The sequence below is a fragment of the Archocentrus centrarchus genome, chromosome 4, assembly GCF_007364275.1.
Source record: "Archocentrus centrarchus isolate MPI-CPG fArcCen1 chromosome 4, fArcCen1, whole genome shotgun sequence".
NCBI lineage: Eukaryota > Metazoa > Chordata > Actinopteri > Cichliformes > Cichlidae > Archocentrus > Archocentrus centrarchus.
In genome coordinates, this window is record NC_044349.1 from 8796024 (window position 1) to 8818598 (window position 22575).

A 22575-nucleotide genomic window follows, 5' to 3' on the forward strand; every position below is an offset into this window, starting at 1 on the left:
TAATCTGCTTGCCACCATGACTAATTCATGGACACTATTACAATTTGCCCCGAAGCTCTTTACAAGAGACCACATTAAACAACTGTGCAGCCTTGTTTTCTACATGTATGACTCTAACATGCTTCTTTAAAGCTGCATATTCACAGTATAATAGAGTACCTTTCTTGTCCTTCCCCAGCAGCACCACCTTTGGTTTGTACATTGGTGGCTCCACCAGGGTGGGCCTCATGTCAGAGATACGGATGTCGTTGGGCGAGCCGCCCATTGAGTCCTGAAGGAAGGGGAGAAAAAAGAAAGCTGGGCATCAGGCATATACAGTAGAAAAGAAAAGCCTCGGACAAATTAGTTAGCAGATAGTGAGGTAAGCATCTAATGACCACTATTAAAAGTTATTAAAATATAACTGTTCAACAAAACTTCATCATTTACTGACTGCACAGACAGAAGCTGCCTGTCAAATCAGTCTATGAAAACTGAGAAAAAGAGAATGCTTATCAAGAATCTAATATATTAGTTTTACTTGACTGACATCAGACATACACACATCTGTTAAATAAATACACACTTTGGCAAGTATTTCAGCATGTTTCACCAATGCCTCAGATCCTCTTGTATAAGAGCCATGTGAATTCAATATAGTAAGTAACAACCAATGAACTCATCTATTTTTCAGTAGAATCTGCTCTATTTGAATAGAGCTCCATACTCCATACACTGATCAGCCATTACATTATGAACACTGACTGGTGAAGTGGATAACACTGATCATCTCTCCATCATGGCACCTCTTAGTGGGTAATATGTGGCCCGTGTGGTCCGATCCTACAGGTGAGCTACTATAGCTCAAACTGCCAAAAAGGTTCATGCTGGTTCTAATAGAATAGAATAGAATAGAATGCCTTTATTGTCATTATACAGGATGTACAATGTAAGATTGGAGAGGTGCTGTACAATGAGATTGGAAAGGTGTCAGAATACACAGCAGTTTGTTGTGTATGGGGCTGGATAGCAACAGACCAGTCAGGCACGTTGGCATGTTTGGTCACCCACCGAATGTGCCGACAATGGGCACTTGTCCTCCAAATTCCCCAGATCTCAATCCAATCAAGTGTCTGTGGGATGTGCTGCACAAACAATCCATGGAGACCCCATCTAAATAACTTACAGGACTTAAAGGATATGTTGCTAACATCTTGGTGCAGATACCACAGCACACCTTCAGGAGTCTAGTGGAGTCCATACCTCAATGGGTCAGGGCTGTTTTGGCAGCAAAAGGGGGACCAACACAATATTGGGCAGGATGTCATAATGTTAGAAAGAGAGACAAACCTCAGAGCTCTCTGTCAAGTCCTCTTTGTCCTTCCTCTTAGGAATATCGATGCCAGAGTTATGCATTGGTCCCTGATCCATTAGCTGAGTCTGAGAGAAGTCCTGCATCTCTCTATCTGTCACCTGAAAAACAGTTTCATATTTTGGAGTTGTGCATGTTTCTTTCAAACGAACAAACACAGACATAAGAAAAGCATTTCTTGATCTCAGCTGTCTTTCATTTTAATGATCAGAGACTTCATAGCTATAAATACAGTATGACTGAATCTTTTAACACACAGCTTCTCTGAATTTGCATTTTCCTCTCCACTCTCAATCTAATTCAAAGTAATATAAGTGACAACATTTACTAGCAGTTTCTTTCTGAAAGTGAAACTCTGCAGTTTTATTTAAGACCTTTAGGATGAACAAGAGTTACTTCAGGTAAGCTCTTGTCATTTGAACTCAAAGAACAACATACTCCTCTTATGGTAGCTGCATTGTTAATGATGGCCATCTTGTTATACCACAGAAAGCCAGATTATCACATTTTCCACCGCCTGACCTCAAAAGCAGCATCATCTCTGTGTCCTGTGACATCCTCGCTAATAAATATGTCGAAGGGGTAGATGCTTTCTGATGACCTACTTCTGTAGCTCCTCTATGCGTGTATGTGTGCTTCATACCTCTTTAGGAGGCAGGGGCCACGGTGGGTCATATGGCTCTTTGCTGAGGTGTGTATGTTCCATGTTGGTTCCTGCCGAGGTGGCGGTGCCTGTGCTCAGCTGGTGCTGGTGCCCGTGTCCGGCGTGTACGCTTTTGCCCACAAGACTCTGCACTGATTTGACCATGTTCTTCAGGTCCTCAGGGTAGGGCGTTGGGTAGCGCTTTAGGTTTATCTCCACCTACAAGACATTTAGGACCAGGTTTAATAAGTGGGGTGAATTAGCAAAGTTAAATCTACCAAGATCAGTGTAAAGTCACAGGCCATGAACAAGTAAACTTGATAAGAGAACAAGTGCAGGGACAACTTATTATCTGTAATCTTGCACACATTATACTGTATATAAGTGCACAGTTTTCTGCATGTGCTTCTGTTAGGAAACAGCATGGCAGTTTGAACCAAAGAAAGGCAACTGGAGGAGAATTACTTCCAATACTGGGGTCGGGGCACCCAATCTCTGGATGAGTCCTAATAGCCCAGGATTCATCTAGAAATGGCTGCTTTATTACAAACATATCAGCCTTATAAACCTGAAATCTGTATGCAACAGCTGACCTGTCACTCATAGAAGAACACATAACATTATTTACCTGATTGATATGCTGTTAAATACCATATCACTCTCATTTTTTTCTGTATGCTGTGTGATGCTGCAGGTAATTAGTGAAGACAGCCTCACTCAAATCTGAGAAATTCAAGTTCTGCATCATATACTCAAGTTTATATATGCACATAAACATGCTTTAGGTATTATGGGTTCTCCAAGGGAATGCACATCTGCAAGGCACTAATGTTTTACTGGTAAAGTTTCATACTAATGTGGAAGTCTGTGATGCTGCAGTAGCCAATCAGTTAATGCTGTCTTTGGATAAGGAATGAACAGAATCCCAGGTCACCTCATATGACAACCCCCTATCCCCACCCCCCCACCCCAAAATAGATATAGCTGACCTTGACCTTCCCAGAGTTGTCCTCCTCTTCTTTCTTGTCCTCAAAATCGAAGGCCACAGTCATCCTCTGTTGTCTCTGCTCCTCCCACAGCGTAGGATTAAAGCTGTCACTATCCGACTGATAATCTGCACACATACACACACATCATAATTTAATAATTAAGCGTTAAAAATTCCACTCCGGGACTGTCAGGTAATCCCCAAACTACCAAACATTCTTTACATGGATCATATAACATCCTATAATGCAGATAAACGCTAACATCATAATACTGCTAAATGTCCTGAAAAAATGTTCAAACATTATGCACCACACACACAAGCAGTTCATACCTTCATCATGTCGTGGCTGCTGAGGAAACATGTAGTTGGTCAAAACCTTCTGTTTGGTTTCTGGGTGGGCTTCTGTCTGCAGTGGGATCAGAGCCTTGGACTGCAAGCACAGACACACACACACACACACATTTCAATAGTATTCTTATAGGAACTTTTACTGATATCTGTTCCATTACGTCTAATTTTAACCTACACCAACCCCCTATCCTTAAAAACAAAGATTTATGCTTGCTGCTCATTTAAATCGCTCACACAGTCAACTGCAGCAGTGCTCGACTTCAAACGAAACCTGCTGAGCATTAATGTAAATCACCCGGGAAGGATTTGCAAATCAATTATTGCCAGCGAGGAAAATGAATGTCGCATTGCATTTGGATTACAAATGTCACAACACATCGTAATTAAAACTGTATCAGTGCATTATAATTTTCAGTTTCTATTTTAGTACGTAACACAAACGAGCCATTCTGTCTTCTTCAGAAACTTTAGCGTCGACTGAATTCCCGTGACGTCAGAGTCACCACTTGTAATGCATTAAACAGCGTGAGTGAATATGAGTTTCATTTTTAGAGGCAGAATGTGCATGCATAAGTGGTGATATTAAATGTAAATGTGAACGCGATGCCATTTAACAAATTGCATTTGAATTTTAAATTTGCTTTCCTCTTTAGCAGGTAAATAAGGATCCGTGCTTCTTGGGACTTTTGATTTCGTTTAACAGCTTTGATTAAACTTTAAAATATAAACGTCTTGAAGAACAGAAGAGCAGTTTTGCTGCTTTTCCCAATGACGGCTAAAGCTACACCATCATGGATTGACTCTCTTGCAGTGCATTCATTGCAGAGAATAATCAATTTCTGAGGTCCCATAAAATAATTCATTGCCATGCAGCCTCTGCGTTATTGTAGAGAAGATTAACATGCAGCAAACTCTCCAATAAAAGCACATAATCAAGTAATTATCAGCTAATTCTGGTGTCTTTAAACAAAAAAACAAAAAAAAGAAGAAAATAGGTAGAAAATGAACAGGAGCAGACATAAAATATTTAGCATGCGTATTTGTCATCATTACCACCCTGTTGCGAATAAATCTCACTATTTCATTGATTTCTCTTTGCCACACCATTTTGATAAAAAGCTGTGAAACACAACTAATTGATATTTAACAATAAAAGCTTTCGAGTAACAGACAATTAAAGGGGAACTATTATACTCTACTCGTGTCATCTCCATATTTTTATTCTTGGGCTCTGCTGGAGTAACTTGGCGTAATCAAAGTTCAGAATAATCCTTATACAGCTTATACTAAACCTGTGTGCAGCTGCTCACTTCATCCTCTGTCTCAAACAAGCCCTTTTAGCTCCTTCCCCCATTCCATTTAACTCAGCTCTCTTCTGATTGGTTGCACAGAAGCCATATGGGGCTTCTGTGCACTACGATGACCATATTAGGGACATCCACCCTCTTTGACATTAAACAGAGCCATGAGTAGAAAAAAAATGGAGTGTTGAAAGAATCCCGAGCTTTTGGCTCACAGAGATTATTTGCACATATGTTGACCTTTACAGCTGTATTTGAACATATGAGCATCACTATTGTAACAATATAGAAATAAGAGGGAAAATAAGGAAAGCATAAAGGGGATGGGAGACTATAAGAGCAATACAATTTGATAAAACATACCATAACATAGGGCCTGGTAATTTGATTAAAATGTTGATGTGATTGTGTGTTTGTGCCGCATATTTGTTAGTAGGCTCTTGGAGAGTGTAGGTGGAGAGAGAGAAAGACCTGATTGTCAGAGAGCCACAGAGCTGCCAGGTCCTTCAGCTTAGTGAAGGTAAACGGTAGATTCTTTAACCTAATAGAAAGAGACAGAGAGAGGGAGGGAAGGTGAGAAAGAAAAAAAAAAAAAAAAGAGATGTTTCATCACCCACGCACTGTACAGCCTGCAGAGCACATAACCATGGCAACACACTCACCCATTCCCATGGTAACAGCAGACAGTGAGAGCAGCTAAAGAACCGAAACAGCCATTGAGAAAGTTTGCGTGCGTGTGTGTGTGCATCTATTCACTACTGAGTCATAAAGGACTTTGGTCTTTGCTTATATATGTGTGTGTGTGTGTGTGTGTGTGTGTGTGTGTGTGTGTGTGTGTGTGTGTGTGTGTGTGTGTGTGTGTGTGTGTGTGTGTGTGTGTGTACCTGTTGTCACTGAGGTTAAGGACTCGCAGTTTGGTCATCTGTCCGATCTCATCAGGAAGAAACTCCAGTTTGTTGGACCGCAGTGACATGACGGTCACGTTCTTGCAGTTACCGATCTGAAACACACATACACACACACACACACACACACACGCACAGATTAAATTACTATTGCATCATGTAATGAACAAGATCCAGTGTATGAGAATAAAGCTATATTACACTGGGGAGCTTCAGGTTCATTGGTGTCAAATTAGACATAGAATTAAAAGACTTTCATCTTTGTAGGATGGCTTTGTTGATGTTCATGACCTTGCATTTAAATAATGTAAGAACCTGCGTCGGTTTTACTGTTAGTGACAACCGCGGGATGCTAAAAATAATGACAAAAAAATTAAAAATAGGACGCAATGAGGCGTAAATCATTTAACTGAAAATGGTACTCTACAAAGAAAGCATATCAAATCTTGCAACTGAGAATTTATTGCTCATTTTCAATTAAATGCCAGCAAAACATTTCAAAAAAACTTGGGACATGGCAGCAAAAGACTGGAAAAGTGTCACGATACTCATGGAGTGGATCCAAATGCAGTACGCTGAAGGCTTCATAATAATCAAGACACGAACCAAAACACAAGTTCACAAAACGGAGATTTTTCACCAGGATAATAAACTCAAAATCGTGGAATTGAATGTGCCACAATACCACAAATACTCGAGGTCACTAGAAAAATAATTACATAAAAACCATAGCCCAAACCCCAAAACTCAAAAACTCATTACCATGACAAAAAGTTGTGTAATGTAAAGAAATGCCCGGGGGAACGTCATTACTGACAACTAATTAGCATAATTAGAAAGAAGGCTGGGTGTAAAAAGAGCAGCTCAGATTGGCTTTAAGAATTATAGACAGGGAGGGGTTCAGCCCTCTGTGAAAGAGTGTGAGGGTGAACAGTTCAACAATTTAATAATAACTTTGCGCAAAGTCAAATTTCAAAGAATTTCGGGGATATGATCATCTAATGCACATAATCTCATTAAAAGATTAAGAGAATCCAGCAAAATCACTTATTAGAAATCACTTCGTGGGCTTATGGAGACTTTGGGACGTCATTGTGAGTGGACACAGTTTGTTGTTGCATCCACAAATGTATTTGAAAATGCTCCCATGCAAAGAAACCAAAAACATACATACATACAGATGCAGTTAAGATAAAATGATGTTAAAATTCTTTTCTGAAATTGCGCTACAGGCTAAAGAGGAAGATAGACTTCTGACCTGTTTATCAGCATGCTGGTCAAAAGCTCTGACGGTGTGGGGGTGCATTGCTACATAATATACGTGACTAGCACATCTGTGAAGGCTGCATTAATGCTGAACTATAGACAGATTTTTGAAGAAATATATGTGGCCTTCTCAATGACTTTTTTCCCCAGGGAAGGCCTTGATCATTTAATAAAAACAGTGCCAACAAACACTGTTTTCCAAGTTTTATAACAGCTGGCTGTTAAGCCGGTCCTGCCTGCAGTCCAGATCTGACACCTGTCAAAATGCAAAGTATCTATTCCTCTGTTGTCTTTACTTCAATGATGAAGTGCAGAAGTTCAGGATGTGTGTTCATCTCCATACCTCCCGGGGCAGCTCTGTGAGGAAATTCTCATCAGCAGCAAAGGTTCTCAGGCTGTGCAGGTAGCCGATGGTGGGAGGCAACGACTCCAACTCATTACAGCTACAGTCCAACTCCTCCAGTAGAGACAGACTGTGTGAAAGGAACAGAGGCAGGAAGGAAGAGGCAGAGAGAGCATGACAAGAGATAGAAAAGAAATCATTCTGCAGGCAACACAATCTCTGCTGTAACATTAAATTACTCAGACATGGGTTTGAAAGGATAAGAATGGCAGTATTCGTTATTCCTACAGCTGTCAACACATCGTGTGATAAGACTGAAACCAGGAATGAAAGGATGGAAAAAAATTGTGCATATTTTTCCAAAGTCTGATATACATATTTTTATTTAAGCAACAGAGTACCATTGTTGTCCAAGAAACACATCATTAAATGATCCACATCATTTAACTTGGTGACATGTCAGCCCCACACATACTATCCTGCTCATGATAATACACAGTGTAAGTGTAATAAAACAGTGTGAAACAAATGCACACATTACTCTATTTAAATTAGCATTTGCTCAGTAAGTTAATGCATTTTTAATACAGAAAATATTTTTAAAGATTTTTGCTTAGGCTCATGGTCAAGTGAGCTCCACAGAGATGTGGGAATGCTATCCAGTTTCAGTCTTTTCATGGGATTTGTTGATGGTACCAAACATGAGGAATGCCAGCAGCTGTATTGTTTAACATGTTATGATGAGAAGAAAAATTTGCAACAATTATTAAGTGGAGAGTGTTGAGAGAAGGATAAGATCATCACATTGAAGAATCCATCTGTTATTCAATCAGCCAATCAATAAAATACCTAATATAAATTTGGTCTCATTTTGGTTTCAGCCCATCCTCATTTTTCTATTTCATCCTCCTTTGGATATCTGAAATTCTTCAACCTGGATCTCAGTTTCTCCACTCCACTCAGATATACAGCAAGATCCACAGCAGGCCCACTACAGGACACTATGACCCCCCTTTGACTGCCATCATTGGCCTAGCATCACGCTAACAGCAGGCTAATGCTAATGAGACAACAATTTTACATTAATGTACTGTCACTGTTAACATTGCATTAGTCTGCTATTATTATTCCCAACAGACCGGACCATCTGGGCCACCATACGGTCTGACAGGAAGGAAAAGGAGAGGAGAGGAGAGGAGAGGAGAGGAGAGGAGAGGAGAGGAGAGGAGAGGAGAGGAGTAGACTTTCACACCCCATTTTAAACTTCAAGTTCTTTTCTTTTAGCATTGTTTGCATTCCCAATCACAGGAGCAAAATCCTTCTTTTCCCAGAAAAAACTCAGCTTCCTCTGGTTTAAATACTCAAGATGCAGTTTTATAGAAGCATTAGTCATGAGGAAACACATCAGTCTAGAAAGCTAAGTAGTATAGATATACAGTCACCAACCACTTTATTAGGCACACCTGTTAAACTGCTCATTAATGCATATAATTTTAGCACAAAAAGTAAGGAAATTTGTGTTTGGTTGATTATTTCTTTGTAACAGTGCTTCTTGCCAACAAATGTTATAAAACCTGTTCATTTCCCCTGAAACGGTGTCACTTTTGTAAGGAAAAGATTTGGCAGGTTTTTCATGAACGCAACCCACATACTCAACTCTGCTGCTCAACCCACAAATGCATTTTCCTTACAAATGTGGCACCATTTAAGGGGAAACAAACAGGCTTTCCAACGGTATGAGATTTATTGCCAAGAAGCACTGTTACAACAAAAAAATAATCAACCAAACACAAATTTTCTTACTTTGTGTGCTAAGTTTATATGCATTAATGAGCCAATCAGCCAATGACTCACTGCATTTTGCCATGTAGACATAGTCAAGGCAACCTGCTGAAGTTCAAACTAGCATCAGAACGGGGGGAAGAAAGGTGATTTAAGTGACTCTGAAATGGCATGGTTGTTGGTGCCAGATGGGTACTTCAAAAACTGCTAATCTTCTGGGATTTTCCCACAAACATTTCTAGGGTTTACAAAGAATGGTCCAAAATAAGGGAAAAATTATGATCAGCAGCAGTTCTCTGGGTGAAAATACCTTGTTGATGTCAGAGGTCAGAGGAGACTGTCCAGACTGCTTTGAGCTGATAGGAAGGCAACAGTAACTCAAATAACCACTCAGTACAACCGAGTTATGCAGAAGAGCATCACTGAATGCACAACACGTCGAACCTTGAAGCAGATGGGCTACAGCAGCCGAAGGCCACACCGGGTCCCACTCCAGTCAGCTGAGGCAACAGTTCGAACGGGCTCATCAAAATTGGGCAACAGAAGTTTGGAAAAATGTTGCCTGGCCTGATGAGCCTTCACATCTGTTGCAACATTTGGATGGTAAGATCAAAATAAATAGCATGAAAGCATGAATCCATCCTGCCTTGTGGTAATGGTTCATGCTGCTGCTGCTGGTGTAATATTGTGGGGGATATTTTCTTACTTATTTACCAGCTGAGCATCATTTAAAGGCCACAGCCTACCTGAGTACTGTTTCTGAACATGGCTCATTATGACCACAGTGTACCCATCTTCTGATGGCTGCTTCATGATGCTGACTGTTACTATGAACCAAAGTCTCAGAGGAATGTTCCCAGCACCTTGTTGAATCTATGCCATAAAAATTCAGACAGTTCTGAAGCTGAAAGGGAAACCAACTAGCAAGGTATAGCTAATAAAGTGGCCAGTGAGTGCATATTACCATGATGACACCTTTCTTGTGCTTAACATAACAGAGGCCTTAAACAGTTTAAGACTTTAGTAAGTAAAACAGTAACAGTAGTAGTAATAGTATTCATTCTATATATGTATGTTCTATATATACTTCATACATATTCAGTGTAGTCTATATGCAGTATTCATTCTATGTGGAAACAGTAACTTGATAAAGGGATCACATTCATCATTACTAAGAAACGCTTTAAAAACTAGAGGTAAGAAAAGGACCTTTTAAGGGGAAGTAATGCATCTACAGTACTACTTATTGAAGCTAAAGCCTGGGACTTGTCCAGGAAGACAAAATGTTTTCAGTGTGTTCAGATACAAATCTTGCAAAAGTGTAATGATAATGTTAAACATGGCCTCTGCACATGTTTATGTGTACAGTCACATGGATTTGGTATTGCTTCAAAGTGAAAAAAAAAAAAAAAAGGCAAATTATTCCCATCCAAACTGATGTAATTTCATATTTCTCTTACTGTAGGTCATGTTTGGATTGTTATTCTTCACAAATCTACCAACTCATAACTTATAACTAATCTCGAAATATATAGAGAGATGAAGGAAAGTCTCATCAGCAGTATTTTAAATAAAAACAATGTTCTGCTTAATTCAACAAATGCTCATCTACACAAATAATGTAATTACTGCGACTGAATCAGGACCGTGATGGATAATAATGAGAATGTAATCACATTACTGTAATCATTTTACATGCAATCATTTCCATCTCAGCGCAGCAGATTTCAGCTGGTACAGTACATTTTCGGTGAAAGATGTGAGCCATACTTGAGCATTATGTCCAAATGTCTCAACAAGAAGGAAACGCAAAATCATGTTCATGTTTGCATGTAATTCATGTGAATATGAGGATGTTTCCCACATGGACAGCATGTGGCAGCAAGCATGGATTTTTGTATCTGCAACACAGCTGAACATTTGTCTGTCTCTGAACACACCCCTGGATCCAGGAGGCTAATGTTACTCACCCTTGCTTGGGCTTCGGACTAACGCCACGGCAATGCAGCAAACACAACACACAGAACCCCCCCCCAATCATCAGCCAGCATAACAACACAGCAACTAACAGCAATAAACAAAGAAAATAACAACCCACCAATGATACAAAATCACCTGGAGAGATCATCTGATCTGCCCCCCAAGACTAAAAGTATAGATCTGAGTTTGGCTTTGATTTTTTTGAGGGAGTGTGTGCGGGGTTCTTACCTCCCAATGGTGTTAGGCAGTGAGGTCAGCTGGTTGTCATCTACCTTTAGCGTTGTCAGCTTCTTCAACATTCCTACATCACATGCAAACACACACACACACACACATGCAAAATTACTCTCTTCCTAGAGCAGCGGCTCTGGAGCCGCATGCAGCTCTTTTGCCAATCTCATTGGCTTTCTGTGGCTTTTACAAAGAAAAGATGAATATGATGATGTGGGCGTACCTATAGAGTCAGGGAGGTGCTGCAGCATGTTGGAGGATAGCAGCAGGTCTTCCAGGGCCTCGCAGCCGGAAATGTCCGCGTCCAACGTCTCGATACGATTCTTAGCCAAGTCCAAGTACCGCAACTGACGGAGCTTCCCTACCGACTGTCGCGTGGAGAGAAAAGAACAGCGTAAAGATGAATAAACAGCATATCCATGTTCAACTGTTATCTCATGTGAAGCTTTTTGTCCAAAAGTCTGCTTACCCCTGGTATAGTCTGCAGAGAGTTATTATCCAGCCATAGCTCCTTCATGTTGTGGATCTGTTCCAACACCTCCGGCTGACATGTGAAAAGAAAACTCCACAATCTCATTCACTAAACACACACTATGAAATATATATTTACACTTCACTTTTATATGAACACGTCTAATTCTTATGTACACATGCAGTCTTTTCTTCCTCCTCCCTTCCTGACCTTCATCTCTGAAAGAATTGGTGTGTGTGTGTGTGTGTGTGTGTGTGTGTGTGTGTGTGTGTGTGTGTGTGTGTGTGTGTGTGTGTGTGTGTGTGTGTGTGTGTGTGTGTGTGTGTGTGTGTGTTTAAGGTAAAGGGTGGTCACACCAAAACTATTTTGTTTGCATGAAGTATTTGTATGAAGTTCATTAAAAAGTTAAACTGTTAGTGGTGTTATGGTTACTTTAGTCTTTAGTAGTTTGAACACGCTGTATTCACAGCACTATGTAGTTCAACTTTTTATGTTTCTGCTTCTCCTAATTTTGCATGTGCACAGTTACTCATTTCATTTGTAAAACATGCATTAGCTGATCTCACCACTTCAGAAAATTCATTGCTACCCAGATCCAGCCTCTCGAGCTGTGTCAGTCTGTGGATGGATCTGAGAGGAGAGGATCCACTGATTAGTAATGTTTAGTACAGTCTGGGCATTCAGCACAAAGATTTGACATTTTGTACACTGAAGACCTCACAGCACACATTTAACCTTTTAAACACTGAATTTGGACATACTACCACTACCACTACTTGTTACTGTATAACAGCAGGGCACAGTGCATCCTTATGCTATGGACATTTTGACAAACTGAGAAAGTTTTGCAGTCAAACAAACTACTGTAGCGTGGTGACTTTAGCTTGTTGCGTATGCAAATGGGTCAAACAGCAGTCATACTTTGGTTTCGGGACACAAAACAATAGCAAAGACAGCAAATGCAGAAGGACAGGGGTTAAACCCAAATTCAGCTTTGTTACAGGAATATGCAGGGCGAGACTGGAGCAGGAATAGCTAACCTAAGGCAAAACTAAGAATATACAGAGCCCACAGCAGGAGAGAAGCCACTGACGATGACTCGACAAAGAACAGGAGAAGGACACAGACAATGTATACATACGCACACACACACACACAAGGTAATCAGGGACATGGGATACACCAGGGAGCACAGCTGAACAGAATCTAACTAACAAGACAAGGGAAGCAAAACTGAATACAAAGCACACGATACAAAGGACTGCCAAAGTAAACAGGAAGTAAACACTATAGGATCAAGGACTGGACACAGGAAACACAGAGACAAAAAGACACGGAGACACAGGAATGGAGACAGAAACACCAGGGGAGGCAGGAATACTCAAGAAATAATATAAACAGAAGCCAAGAATAGAACTAAAGAAGAACCAAAACCCTGGGAAAATAAATATAAAGAAACAAACCAGGAGCTGTGATGCCAAGGCATTTCAAAACCCTCAATAAACTATGAATCAAACAATAACATAAAACAACAGGAACTGCAAGTTCAAAACTGAAAACGCAAAGTCAGAGACCCATTGCCATGACACTTTAAGAAATGGTGTCACCACACAGTTTACCCACCAGAGCGGCTTTGGCTCTGTTGTTTACAGCACTCTGACGACTATCACACAGCTTAGCAGAGGTTGCACTGCAGTCACGCATATATTCACAGAAACATTTACTTTTTTTTTTTTTTTTGGATAGATAACATAACATACACCAACATACAGAATATCAGCTGATACAATAACATCAGATTTCTTTATCTCCTTAAAAACCAGTACCAGACCCCAAATTCCATTATTCATGAAGCTCTAAAAATAGTAACTGCAGCAGTAGTGTACCTGACATTAATATTACCATTTTTTTAGAATACAGTGTTAATCTGCAGGTGCTGCACAGTTTGGATACGGTGATGGTGAGGATAAATCAAGCTATATTACAATAAACAGGAAACATTTAAAACAGTTGTGACTGACACATTGCTGTTATAACGGGCCTCTTCAGTATTCAAGAACACCTGCAGGGATAAATATAGTTTTTATCTGGGGATCTGGGAAGGCAGGCACACACCGAGGAATCTACATGAGTGTGTAACCCTCAGAATCAATATCAGACTAAATGCTTCTCCCTCTCTTTTCCACAGACACACACACACATAGAAACACATATGGCATTTTGTCTCACTTTGGCATGGTTTTCAGGTGGTTCTCCCTCAGCTCCAGGATCCGTAATTTGGAGAGTCTTAAAACCAGAAGGCATAAAAACCAAAACTTAATTCAATGCACTAATACTCTATAAACTGCAACAACCGATGCTTGGGAAGTCACATCAGGCCAAATAAGAGAAACAAGTCCCATTTAATTTGTTGTAAAACAGTTTTAAGCCCCTTTTGACATTGCATCCATTTAGAGAATACCTGCAACATATACTGTAGTTTTTCATTTGTTGTAACAAATAAAAAGTACCACACTTTGACCCTTACCTGGATAAAATGCCAAAATGTATACTAATGGATGGATAAGTGATTATCGAAAGCCTTATGTTGACTGTGTAACACAAAACATCTTAATTTTTATTCAAAATTCACTAATAGACTGTGAAGGCTAATAAACCTGTTTATGCACTTTTTTTTAATCATAAAGATTCGGCCACAAAAGAAGGTCAGAAAAAAGGCTCTGCTCACCAAGGTATTTAATCACAAGTCATCAAACAGGGTCAGTTTACCTGCCAAAGTTAGCCGGCAGATACTCCAGGAAGGCATCGTTTAAAAAGAGCTGGGTCAGATTCAGGAGCTGCGTAAAACCATCTGGGAGTCTGTGAGTGAAAGAAAGAAAGAAAGAAAGAGAAAGAAAGAAAGAAAAATTGTGAGAAACAAGAAAGATAAAAAAGGTGTGTGTCCTTGAACGGCCTCAGTGGAATAAAAGTTCCCATAACAACCCCTGCAGAAACAGCTAACTGCTGTTAGCCTGCAGATGACTCATCTGCTGCGTGCGCACGCGCGCACACACACACACACACACACACACACACACACACACACACACACACACACACACACACACACACACACACACACACACACACACAACACACACACACACACACAGAGCATGAGACGCCTTGTTGTCTGCAGGATACTATGTGGTTGACTCTAGTTTTGCTTCATGGCATTAACACAGCCGATAGGAAAACAGCAATTACAAGCGTAACACCTGATGTTCAAAGTATAATGGCAAACAACAACAGGCCTCTACTGGAATAGTTATATTTTCTATTGCAGGCCACTACTGAGTCTACAGGATATGAATACAAAGGCATTGCTGTACAGGGTTTGTGGATGAAGCTAATAATTATCAAATATTCAGCCCCTCTGGTGCTACATAAATTTGAAACGTAAAAGCAGGTAAAAAGCAAGAGCAGCTTGGCCTATAAAAGTGTGAGAAATAATCTAGTATGGCCAATAAACAATCCATCTTGAACAGAATTCAGGTTAATAAAAATGCTGCAATCAAACAAACATGGAACACACTTTCCTTTATTCAACAGAAACTGCTTCCTAAATATAACGGAGGCAATTTGAACATCTTAGAGATATTTACTTTTAGGACGCAGTCAGCGTTTTCTCCAAGGCATCCAGAGGCTGCGTGCTCAGAGTAATTAGCTGCAAATTTTTCAGCCTGACTTTTAAACATCGAGGTTGACAACATCAAACCAGAGGCCAAAGTAATGTGTAACAGGTTCTGCAGTGCAGTAATGTGCATAATATGCATTTTGTGTCTTACTTGGTGATGGGGTTGACACTGGCTTCCACCACAGACAGGCCTTTACAGCATTTTATATTGTCTGGAAACTCCTGGATTCCTGTTTGGGAGGCAAAGAGTCACACATGATGTTTAGTTTCACAAAAGTTTAGACAGCCTGGTTTTGTTTCTTCTTCTTCTTCTGTGCAGTTACAGTTTTACAACTATGAGGTTTTATTCTGGCCTGCCTGAATTCTTTTTAAACCTGGATTATTTAGGCTGGATACCGTTTTTACTGATGTCTAGCTCTTTTAGGTTCACCAGGCTGGCGATGGTGGTGGGCAGGTTGGACAGGTCGTTATCTGGCATGCTCAGCTTCTTCAAGGCCTGGCAGTTGAAGAGTTGCTATGGGAACACAGAAAGGGATGACAAAGGAATTATAGTCTGATGACAAAATTAACTTGACCTTAAGTAAAAAGGTACAAAAGGACAGCGCATTGAAAGTCACCTGGAGGCATGCGGCACTTAATGTTGTGGAAAAGCTAGGCCATTTTAGCAGCACTTATCTATGAATAATGCACACTTAATCTCTTCCATATAGTGGCCCGCAGGATAACATATTCTAGAGTAAAAGCAAAAAACATCTAGAGAAATGTGCTCCTCAACAGAAAAATTATGCAAATTATAAAACATATTCAAAAAAGAAAGCTTTCACTTAGAGTACATAAACGATATAATGCCAAGCAAATGCTCTATGAATTCAGAAGTGTGCAAAAATACAAAACATTACAAAGCAAATGGTCAAAACTGAGAGCTCAATCTGATATACCAGATTCTAAATAAGCAGCAACATAATTGTTTTCCATTAAGGCTAATTAGGAAGAAAAACAAACGACATAGCAAAATTGTTTCACTCAGTCTCCAGTTCCTGCCTTTTAACAAAGTTTTCAATCACTCTTTAGTGCCCACTAGAATCAATGGCATGTTTAACACTCAGAGATAAGTCCAAGTTATTGACCAAAAAGGCCTCAGCAAGAGTATTAATTTGAACGACCAAGCTAATCTAACCAGGACAATTTTTTTCCCAATTTTTTTTTCTATATTATCCATTAAACCAAAAAACCTGAGGCATCTCTTCATGGATTTCGCCGACTGTTATACGGCAACACTAGTAACTCTATAGTTATGGAACTCATTAATATTAATCAAGTTTCACTAAAATCAGTTGTTATAATGCAGTAAACTCTGTGCTAGCTACAGTAGCTATATGCTAACAGCTACTGTCAGAGATAGAAAAAAGGGGATTTGCACAGCTTGTATTCATATAGTCTCATATATAATACAACTTTTTCAAATTTCTTCCTTTGGGTCCTGATCCTTATATTACTTTGAAAAGTTACAGATCGCTAAATTTTGTTGCAAGCAAAACCCCAAACTAAACTGGCTTTGCCAGCAGCCTCTTCCCGCAAAACAATGTGCTCCTGCCACACTGCAAAAACTCAAGATCAGCATGAGGAACATCTAGGGAGTACAAGGTTCGTTGACCTGGCTTCCTCACTCCTCAGATCCATCCATCTATTTTCTTCCACTTATCCAATTCAGGGTCGCCAGAGCCTATCCCAGCTGTCATAGGGTGAGAGGCAGGGTACACCCTGGACAGGTTGCCAGTCTATATGTTGCAGGGCTAACATATAGAGACAGAAAACCATTCATACCTACGGTCAGTTGAGAATCACCAGTTAACCTAAGCCCATGCATGTCTTTGGACTGTAGGAGGAAGCCAGAGTAAACCCAGACAGACATGGGAAGAACATGCAAACTCCACACAGAAAGAACCAAGACCAGATTTGCACACAGGATTTTCTTGCTGTGAGGTAACAGTACTAACCACTGCACCACCGTGCCAACATCCTCAGATCCAAATTTGATCAAACATCTGGCCCCACTCATTGCCATCACTCACTCCACAGACCATCACCACAGGACACACCCAAAGCTTCCTACTCTGTACCCAGACAGGCCAAAGCTGTTCTGGAGGCACAGGGGGACCGACATAATATTAGGTAGGTGGTTTTAATGTTGAAGCTGATATATTTTGTATATTTTATTGGCCAGGCAATATGTCAGCCCCATTAATTCTAGTGCATTCTCTTCAGCAGGACATGAGGAAAGAGTTACAGTATTCTAAAATGGGTAGGTCTGCTCTGAGCTAAGAGGTCACACCAGGCCACTGTAACCCAGCCTTCTACACACTCACACACATGTAGAAGCTGTCCAACTCACTTAGATTAGAGCCAGTCACTCAATATGTATTGGCGGCACAGACATCCACTGTCAAGAATGAGCAAAAATTTTAAGTCAGTTAAATGTGAGGTTGTGCATCTCATGCAGCCTTATTAGACTGTCTCCATTCATGCAGGCTATATTTGGAAATCTAATTCACCATCTTTGTCATTTAAACCAGGCCAGGATATCCATAAAATGCGATGGCCCTTTAATAAGCAGCACCTGTAATTCTCCTTGAAATTTTAGAAGGGTATTCTACATCAGCACTCTCCACATGGGTCATTTGAAAGTACTGGCTGCCTCTGTGAGGTTCCAAGTGTAAACTAATGCAAATACATGGATAATATATTTTTTGTTGATAGAATTGCTAATATCAGGTCTCATATTATCCCCCCCATCACTGACCCATCTACTCAGACATCAACCTCTGTTGCTTTTGACCACTTCAAGCCTGTGCCTTTTTCTTTGCTGAATGAAGTGGTCAGCCACTTGAAACCCACGAGATATTATTCCATCTCTCCAACTGCAGGATGTTTTTGACACTGTGGGAATGAGTGTGCCATCTATTTTCAACAGCAGTCTTCATTCTGGGTGTGTCCCTGATTTTCAACATGCTGTGGTGGAGCCTAATCTTAAAAAAACAAAACCATGATCCAACAGTTTTATCCAAATTCAGACTGATTTTTAAAAAGCTTTTTCTTTCTGAAGTCCTGGAGAAAGCTGTCCTTCTTCAGCTCCAGACCTTTTTAGATGGCAAATGGTATTACTGACATATTTCAGTTTGGATTTAAAACACTGAAACTGTGCTTTTAAAAGTTTTAAATGCCCTCTTAACTAACTAGGGGATTCTGCCATTTTAGTACTATTAGACCTCAGTGCTGCCTTTGATAGATGATGGTATCCTTATCTCTTGGCTGGAGTACTTTGTCAGAATCAAAGGGACTGTACTAGAATGGCCTAAATCTTATTTATACAGCAGAAGTTTTACAGTTAAGGCCTTTACACACTGGACCCGTTGCGAAAAAAACAACATGAAATTCTGAATCTTTGGAATGTGAATTTGTCGTATAACCTACATACACACCGGGCGTGTTGCGTTTTTGCAAATAAATCGTCCTCATAAAATGCACTGTGAAAAAAATGCAGTTGACATCAAGCGATGATGTAAAGAGGTCCTGATATTTCTAAAGAAGAGAAGGAAGAAACAGAGATTCTGGGTTCATCCAACTCTCATGAGAAAGCAGCAGTAGGGAGAATTTCATGGTTTGACCTTGAAGCTGCATCACAGCTGCTTTCACAGATATTTCAGGATGTCACTGGGGCAGTTTGAGCTCTTGTTGGCAGAGTTGAGATCACATCTGAGGAGGCAGAGAAATAATTTCAGAGAGCCGAATGATCGGCAGCAGAGTCTAGCTGTGTGTCCGAGGTAAAATTCTATTATTTTACTGTTCCCATATCACTGTACATTCAGTACATTCGGTGCACGTTTTGAGCTATGAGCTCACAGGTTGCTAAATGAAGCTCTCTGATCGGTCAGATCAATTTATTTGCTTGCGAAAGTCAGAAAAATTGAACTTCATTCAAAAAAATAAATGCTGCAAATGAATCCTGTGAAATAACGCAGTTGGTGTGAACGGCTGCATTAAGAACAGGTGAGTCTGAAAAATACCTTTAAGGCATGAAAGATTTGCACAAATTTTATGCGTCCAGTGTGTAACAGCTTTTAGGCCTTTAGGTTGCAGGATACATCTTCCTCAAAAAGCCTGATCTCATGTGGGGTTCCTCAGGGGTCGATTCTTGGCCCAGTTCTAATTTCAATTTATATGTTCCCCTTGCACTCAATTTTTAAAAGAACATGGGATCTTGTTTCATTGACATGCAGATGACTCGTAGATTTACTTGCTACCGAAATGTAAATCAATGAGTCCTCTGAAGGCCTTACTAGACTGTTTGGAGGATATTAAGGCATGGATGGCTTTAAATTTTCTTAACTTAAAAGAACAGAAAACATAAATTATTGTGTTTGGTACTTCTAACCTCTACAGTCTTGGCCTTTTAAAGACTTATTAAAAAACCTTTGCAGGGAACTTTGGAGGGATCTTTGACAGTAAATCTAATTTTTGACAAAAGCATTAATGCTGTCATTAAATCTAGCTTCTTTCACCTCCGGTTACTTGCAAAAGTGAAGCCATTCCTCTGTTTAAGAAACTTAGATAGTGCTATCTATGCCTTTATTTTACCTCAACTTGGCTATTGTAATAGTCTTTATTCAGGTGTCAGTCTGTCACTGCATAGCCTACTGCTGGTCCAAAATGCTGCAGCACGGTTACTGGCACTTGCAGTCTGCCAGTCGGTTTTCGAGGCATTGCATGAGTTGGCACCATCTTACCTCTCCAGTCTTTTAAGTTGGTACATTCCCTCTAAGCAGATCTCAGTGATCTTGTTGTTTTTTAGGTTGACAATGTTAAGATCTGTCCAGGGACAACAGATGAAAAATAGCCTTTTGGCTAATTCTGGTGCATTTACTATAATGTTAAGTAATGTACACTGTCCCTGTCAAATAAACTAATAAAAAAAAAAAAACAAATGCACCTAGCTGTACCAAGGTCGAGATTAAAGCACAGAGGAGATCGGGCCTTTGCAGTTACTGCTCTGAAACTGTGGAACAAACTGCCCCTTCACATCAGGACCTCTCCAACATTAGACACTTTTAAAACCTGTTTGAAAACCCATTTTTGTTCTCTGGCTTTTAAATCAGAATGAGTTCCACGTGCTTTAATTGTGTTGTTTTTCCTCAGGTTTTCTTATTTTATGTTTCCTTTCTTAACTCTGTCACTTTTAATCCAAAGTCTCATGTTATTTGATTGTTTTAGATAATCAAAACTTTGGTCAACAGCTGTGGTTTTTAATGTGCTATGGAAATAATCGTGATTAATATATTAACATTTGTAAGCTAAGGGTATCACAGCCAAATAGTGAGAGAGAGTACACACAAGGGCATTGTGAGTTGGTATCAATGTTAAAAATGCCAAATATAATATCTTCTAATAAATCATAAACAAAGCAACTGGTCAAAAGACAATTAGTTTGCCTCACATACACTACTGTGCAAAAAGCTGCAGCACAAGTTCAATAGATCTGGGTGAGTGAAGTGAAAAGACCGTTTGATCCTTCATTACAACTCAGCTTGAGGATGGCCTTCACCCTCAGCTGCGACAGTGTATACTTCACAGCAGCTTGCAGGTCAGGGTAACAGTGGATGAACTGAACAGCTTTCAGTTGTGAATTTGATAAACTGTGAGTATAAACAGAGTTCTCCTGAAAAGCAGGACACTAAGATTTTGGATATTAGTATATATTAGCTCTTGTTCTGACTTGAGGAGCTGAATAGTAGAAGAATAGTGTTTTAAAAAAAGGCTTCAGCATTAGTTAAAAAAAAAAAAAATCCAAAAAGAGGTCAGTGAAAGAAAAAATGTTAGACCAGAAAAAAAATTAACATATGACTCAGGGCTACCTTGGGTAATTCCTCAATCTGGTTGGCGTCTAGGTAGAGCTCCTCCAGAGTTCTCTCAAAGCTGAAGATTTCCTTGGGGACCTGCTGCAGGCTGCAGTGGGAGTAGTCCAACACTGAGATCACTTCCTCTTCACCACGGAAACAACGGCACGGCACCAGCCGGCCAATCAGCTTCCGTTTGGTGGTCATTTCCAGACACTGCACTGAAATGGTGAGAAAAGGAGAAACATGATGTTAGATGCCTTTCAAGTTCTGCAACTTGTGCATGTTAATAGGCTTGTTGTACCTGATGGAGTTGGAACCTCTGTGGAGATCCTTGCTGGTCTAACAGCATCATGTACAGCACATGTGCAGACTAAGTTAGTAAAAGACAGGCTCTGATATATCAAACTAGTATCAAAAATGTGCTGGTAGTGGAGCTGGAATTAAAATTCATGAGTGGGATTTTCTCTAAAATGTGCTAAAAAAAATTCTAACAACTATGTGATAGCAACAATGCGAGCTGCATTCATTCACGGTGACAGATTTTGGATCTTTTGATGAGTAATGAAATAAATAAATGCACAAAGAAGCACATTTTCACATACCACCTACTGCAAAATTATTCACAAAGTGCAGAGGAAAAAAAATGTGCTAATTTAAATCTGAGGGTGCAAAAACAACGTGTTAAACACACAGTGAGATCAGACATAGAAGCTTAACTTTGGACAAACATCATCTATAAGCCCTGAAAAGGCTGGAAGACTCTTCATATTGCATACTGAGCCCTACACAGGCCTGCAGAGGATGAGAAACTGTAAATCAATAGTGACCAAATAGTGTGCAAGGTCACGTTAGTCTATCGTGGGGTTTTGTGGCTATTCTGCAATTATTTTGAATATTTTTTTTTTACTGAATTATTACGAATTATTTCATCTGTAGTTACGCACAAATACAGAAGCAAGCTGTCAAAAGTAATCAAGTCTGCTCAGACAGTTGCCAGATGGTGGGAATTTTTACAGTGTGGCACATCAAAAACCCCAATTAACAGCGAGGAGAATAACAAAATATGTGACAGGAGAATTAGATCACTTTCTGTTTTGGAGCTAACAACAATTGACCCGCACCACAAACTACCCAAGGAGAAGAGAGAACACTGTCAGTAAAAACTACTAAACTCTCATAACTTTAGGGACAAGAACCCCTAAAATCCAAGTTTGTCATCTGTTAAGGGAAGTTAGCTAACACTAATAAGCATATGCCAACATGAAAAGAAATGCAGACGTTGAGAAAAATGTTTGATGGACTGTGTCAAAGTGTCTGATAAGGTGATAAGTGTCATGGTACTGGATCGGTGGCCCAGTGTTTTGAGTTCCTTCTGTGAGGTTCTGTTTT

General features: G+C 39.9%; 1 protein-coding gene across 1 annotated transcript in view; it reads right to left on the reverse strand.

Moving 5' to 3' along the window:
• lrrc7 (leucine rich repeat containing 7) overlaps positions 1-22575 on the reverse strand; it is an 86339-nt gene that overhangs the window by 25597 nt on the left and 38167 nt on the right. Inside the window, exons 2-19 of the mRNA XM_030727906.1 lie at positions 21202-21404; positions 15689-15806; positions 15444-15522; positions 14386-14475; positions 13846-13902; positions 12183-12246; positions 11614-11688; positions 11368-11512; positions 11142-11214; positions 10904-10921; positions 7152-7281; positions 5522-5637; positions 5109-5178; positions 3316-3415; positions 2984-3108; positions 1995-2213; positions 1330-1452; positions 160-271 (exon numbers count right to left, since the gene is read on the reverse strand). Of these exons, the coding sequence (XP_030583766.1) occupies positions 160-271; positions 1330-1452; positions 1995-2213; positions 2984-3108; positions 3316-3415; positions 5109-5178; positions 5522-5637; positions 7152-7281; positions 10904-10921; positions 11142-11214; positions 11368-11512; positions 11614-11688; positions 12183-12246; positions 13846-13902; positions 14386-14475; positions 15444-15522; positions 15689-15806; positions 21202-21404 (1917 nt within the window). The remainder of the gene's footprint in view (positions 1-159; positions 272-1329; positions 1453-1994; positions 2214-2983; positions 3109-3315; positions 3416-5108; positions 5179-5521; positions 5638-7151; positions 7282-10903; positions 10922-11141; positions 11215-11367; positions 11513-11613; positions 11689-12182; positions 12247-13845; positions 13903-14385; positions 14476-15443; positions 15523-15688; positions 15807-21201; positions 21405-22575) is intronic.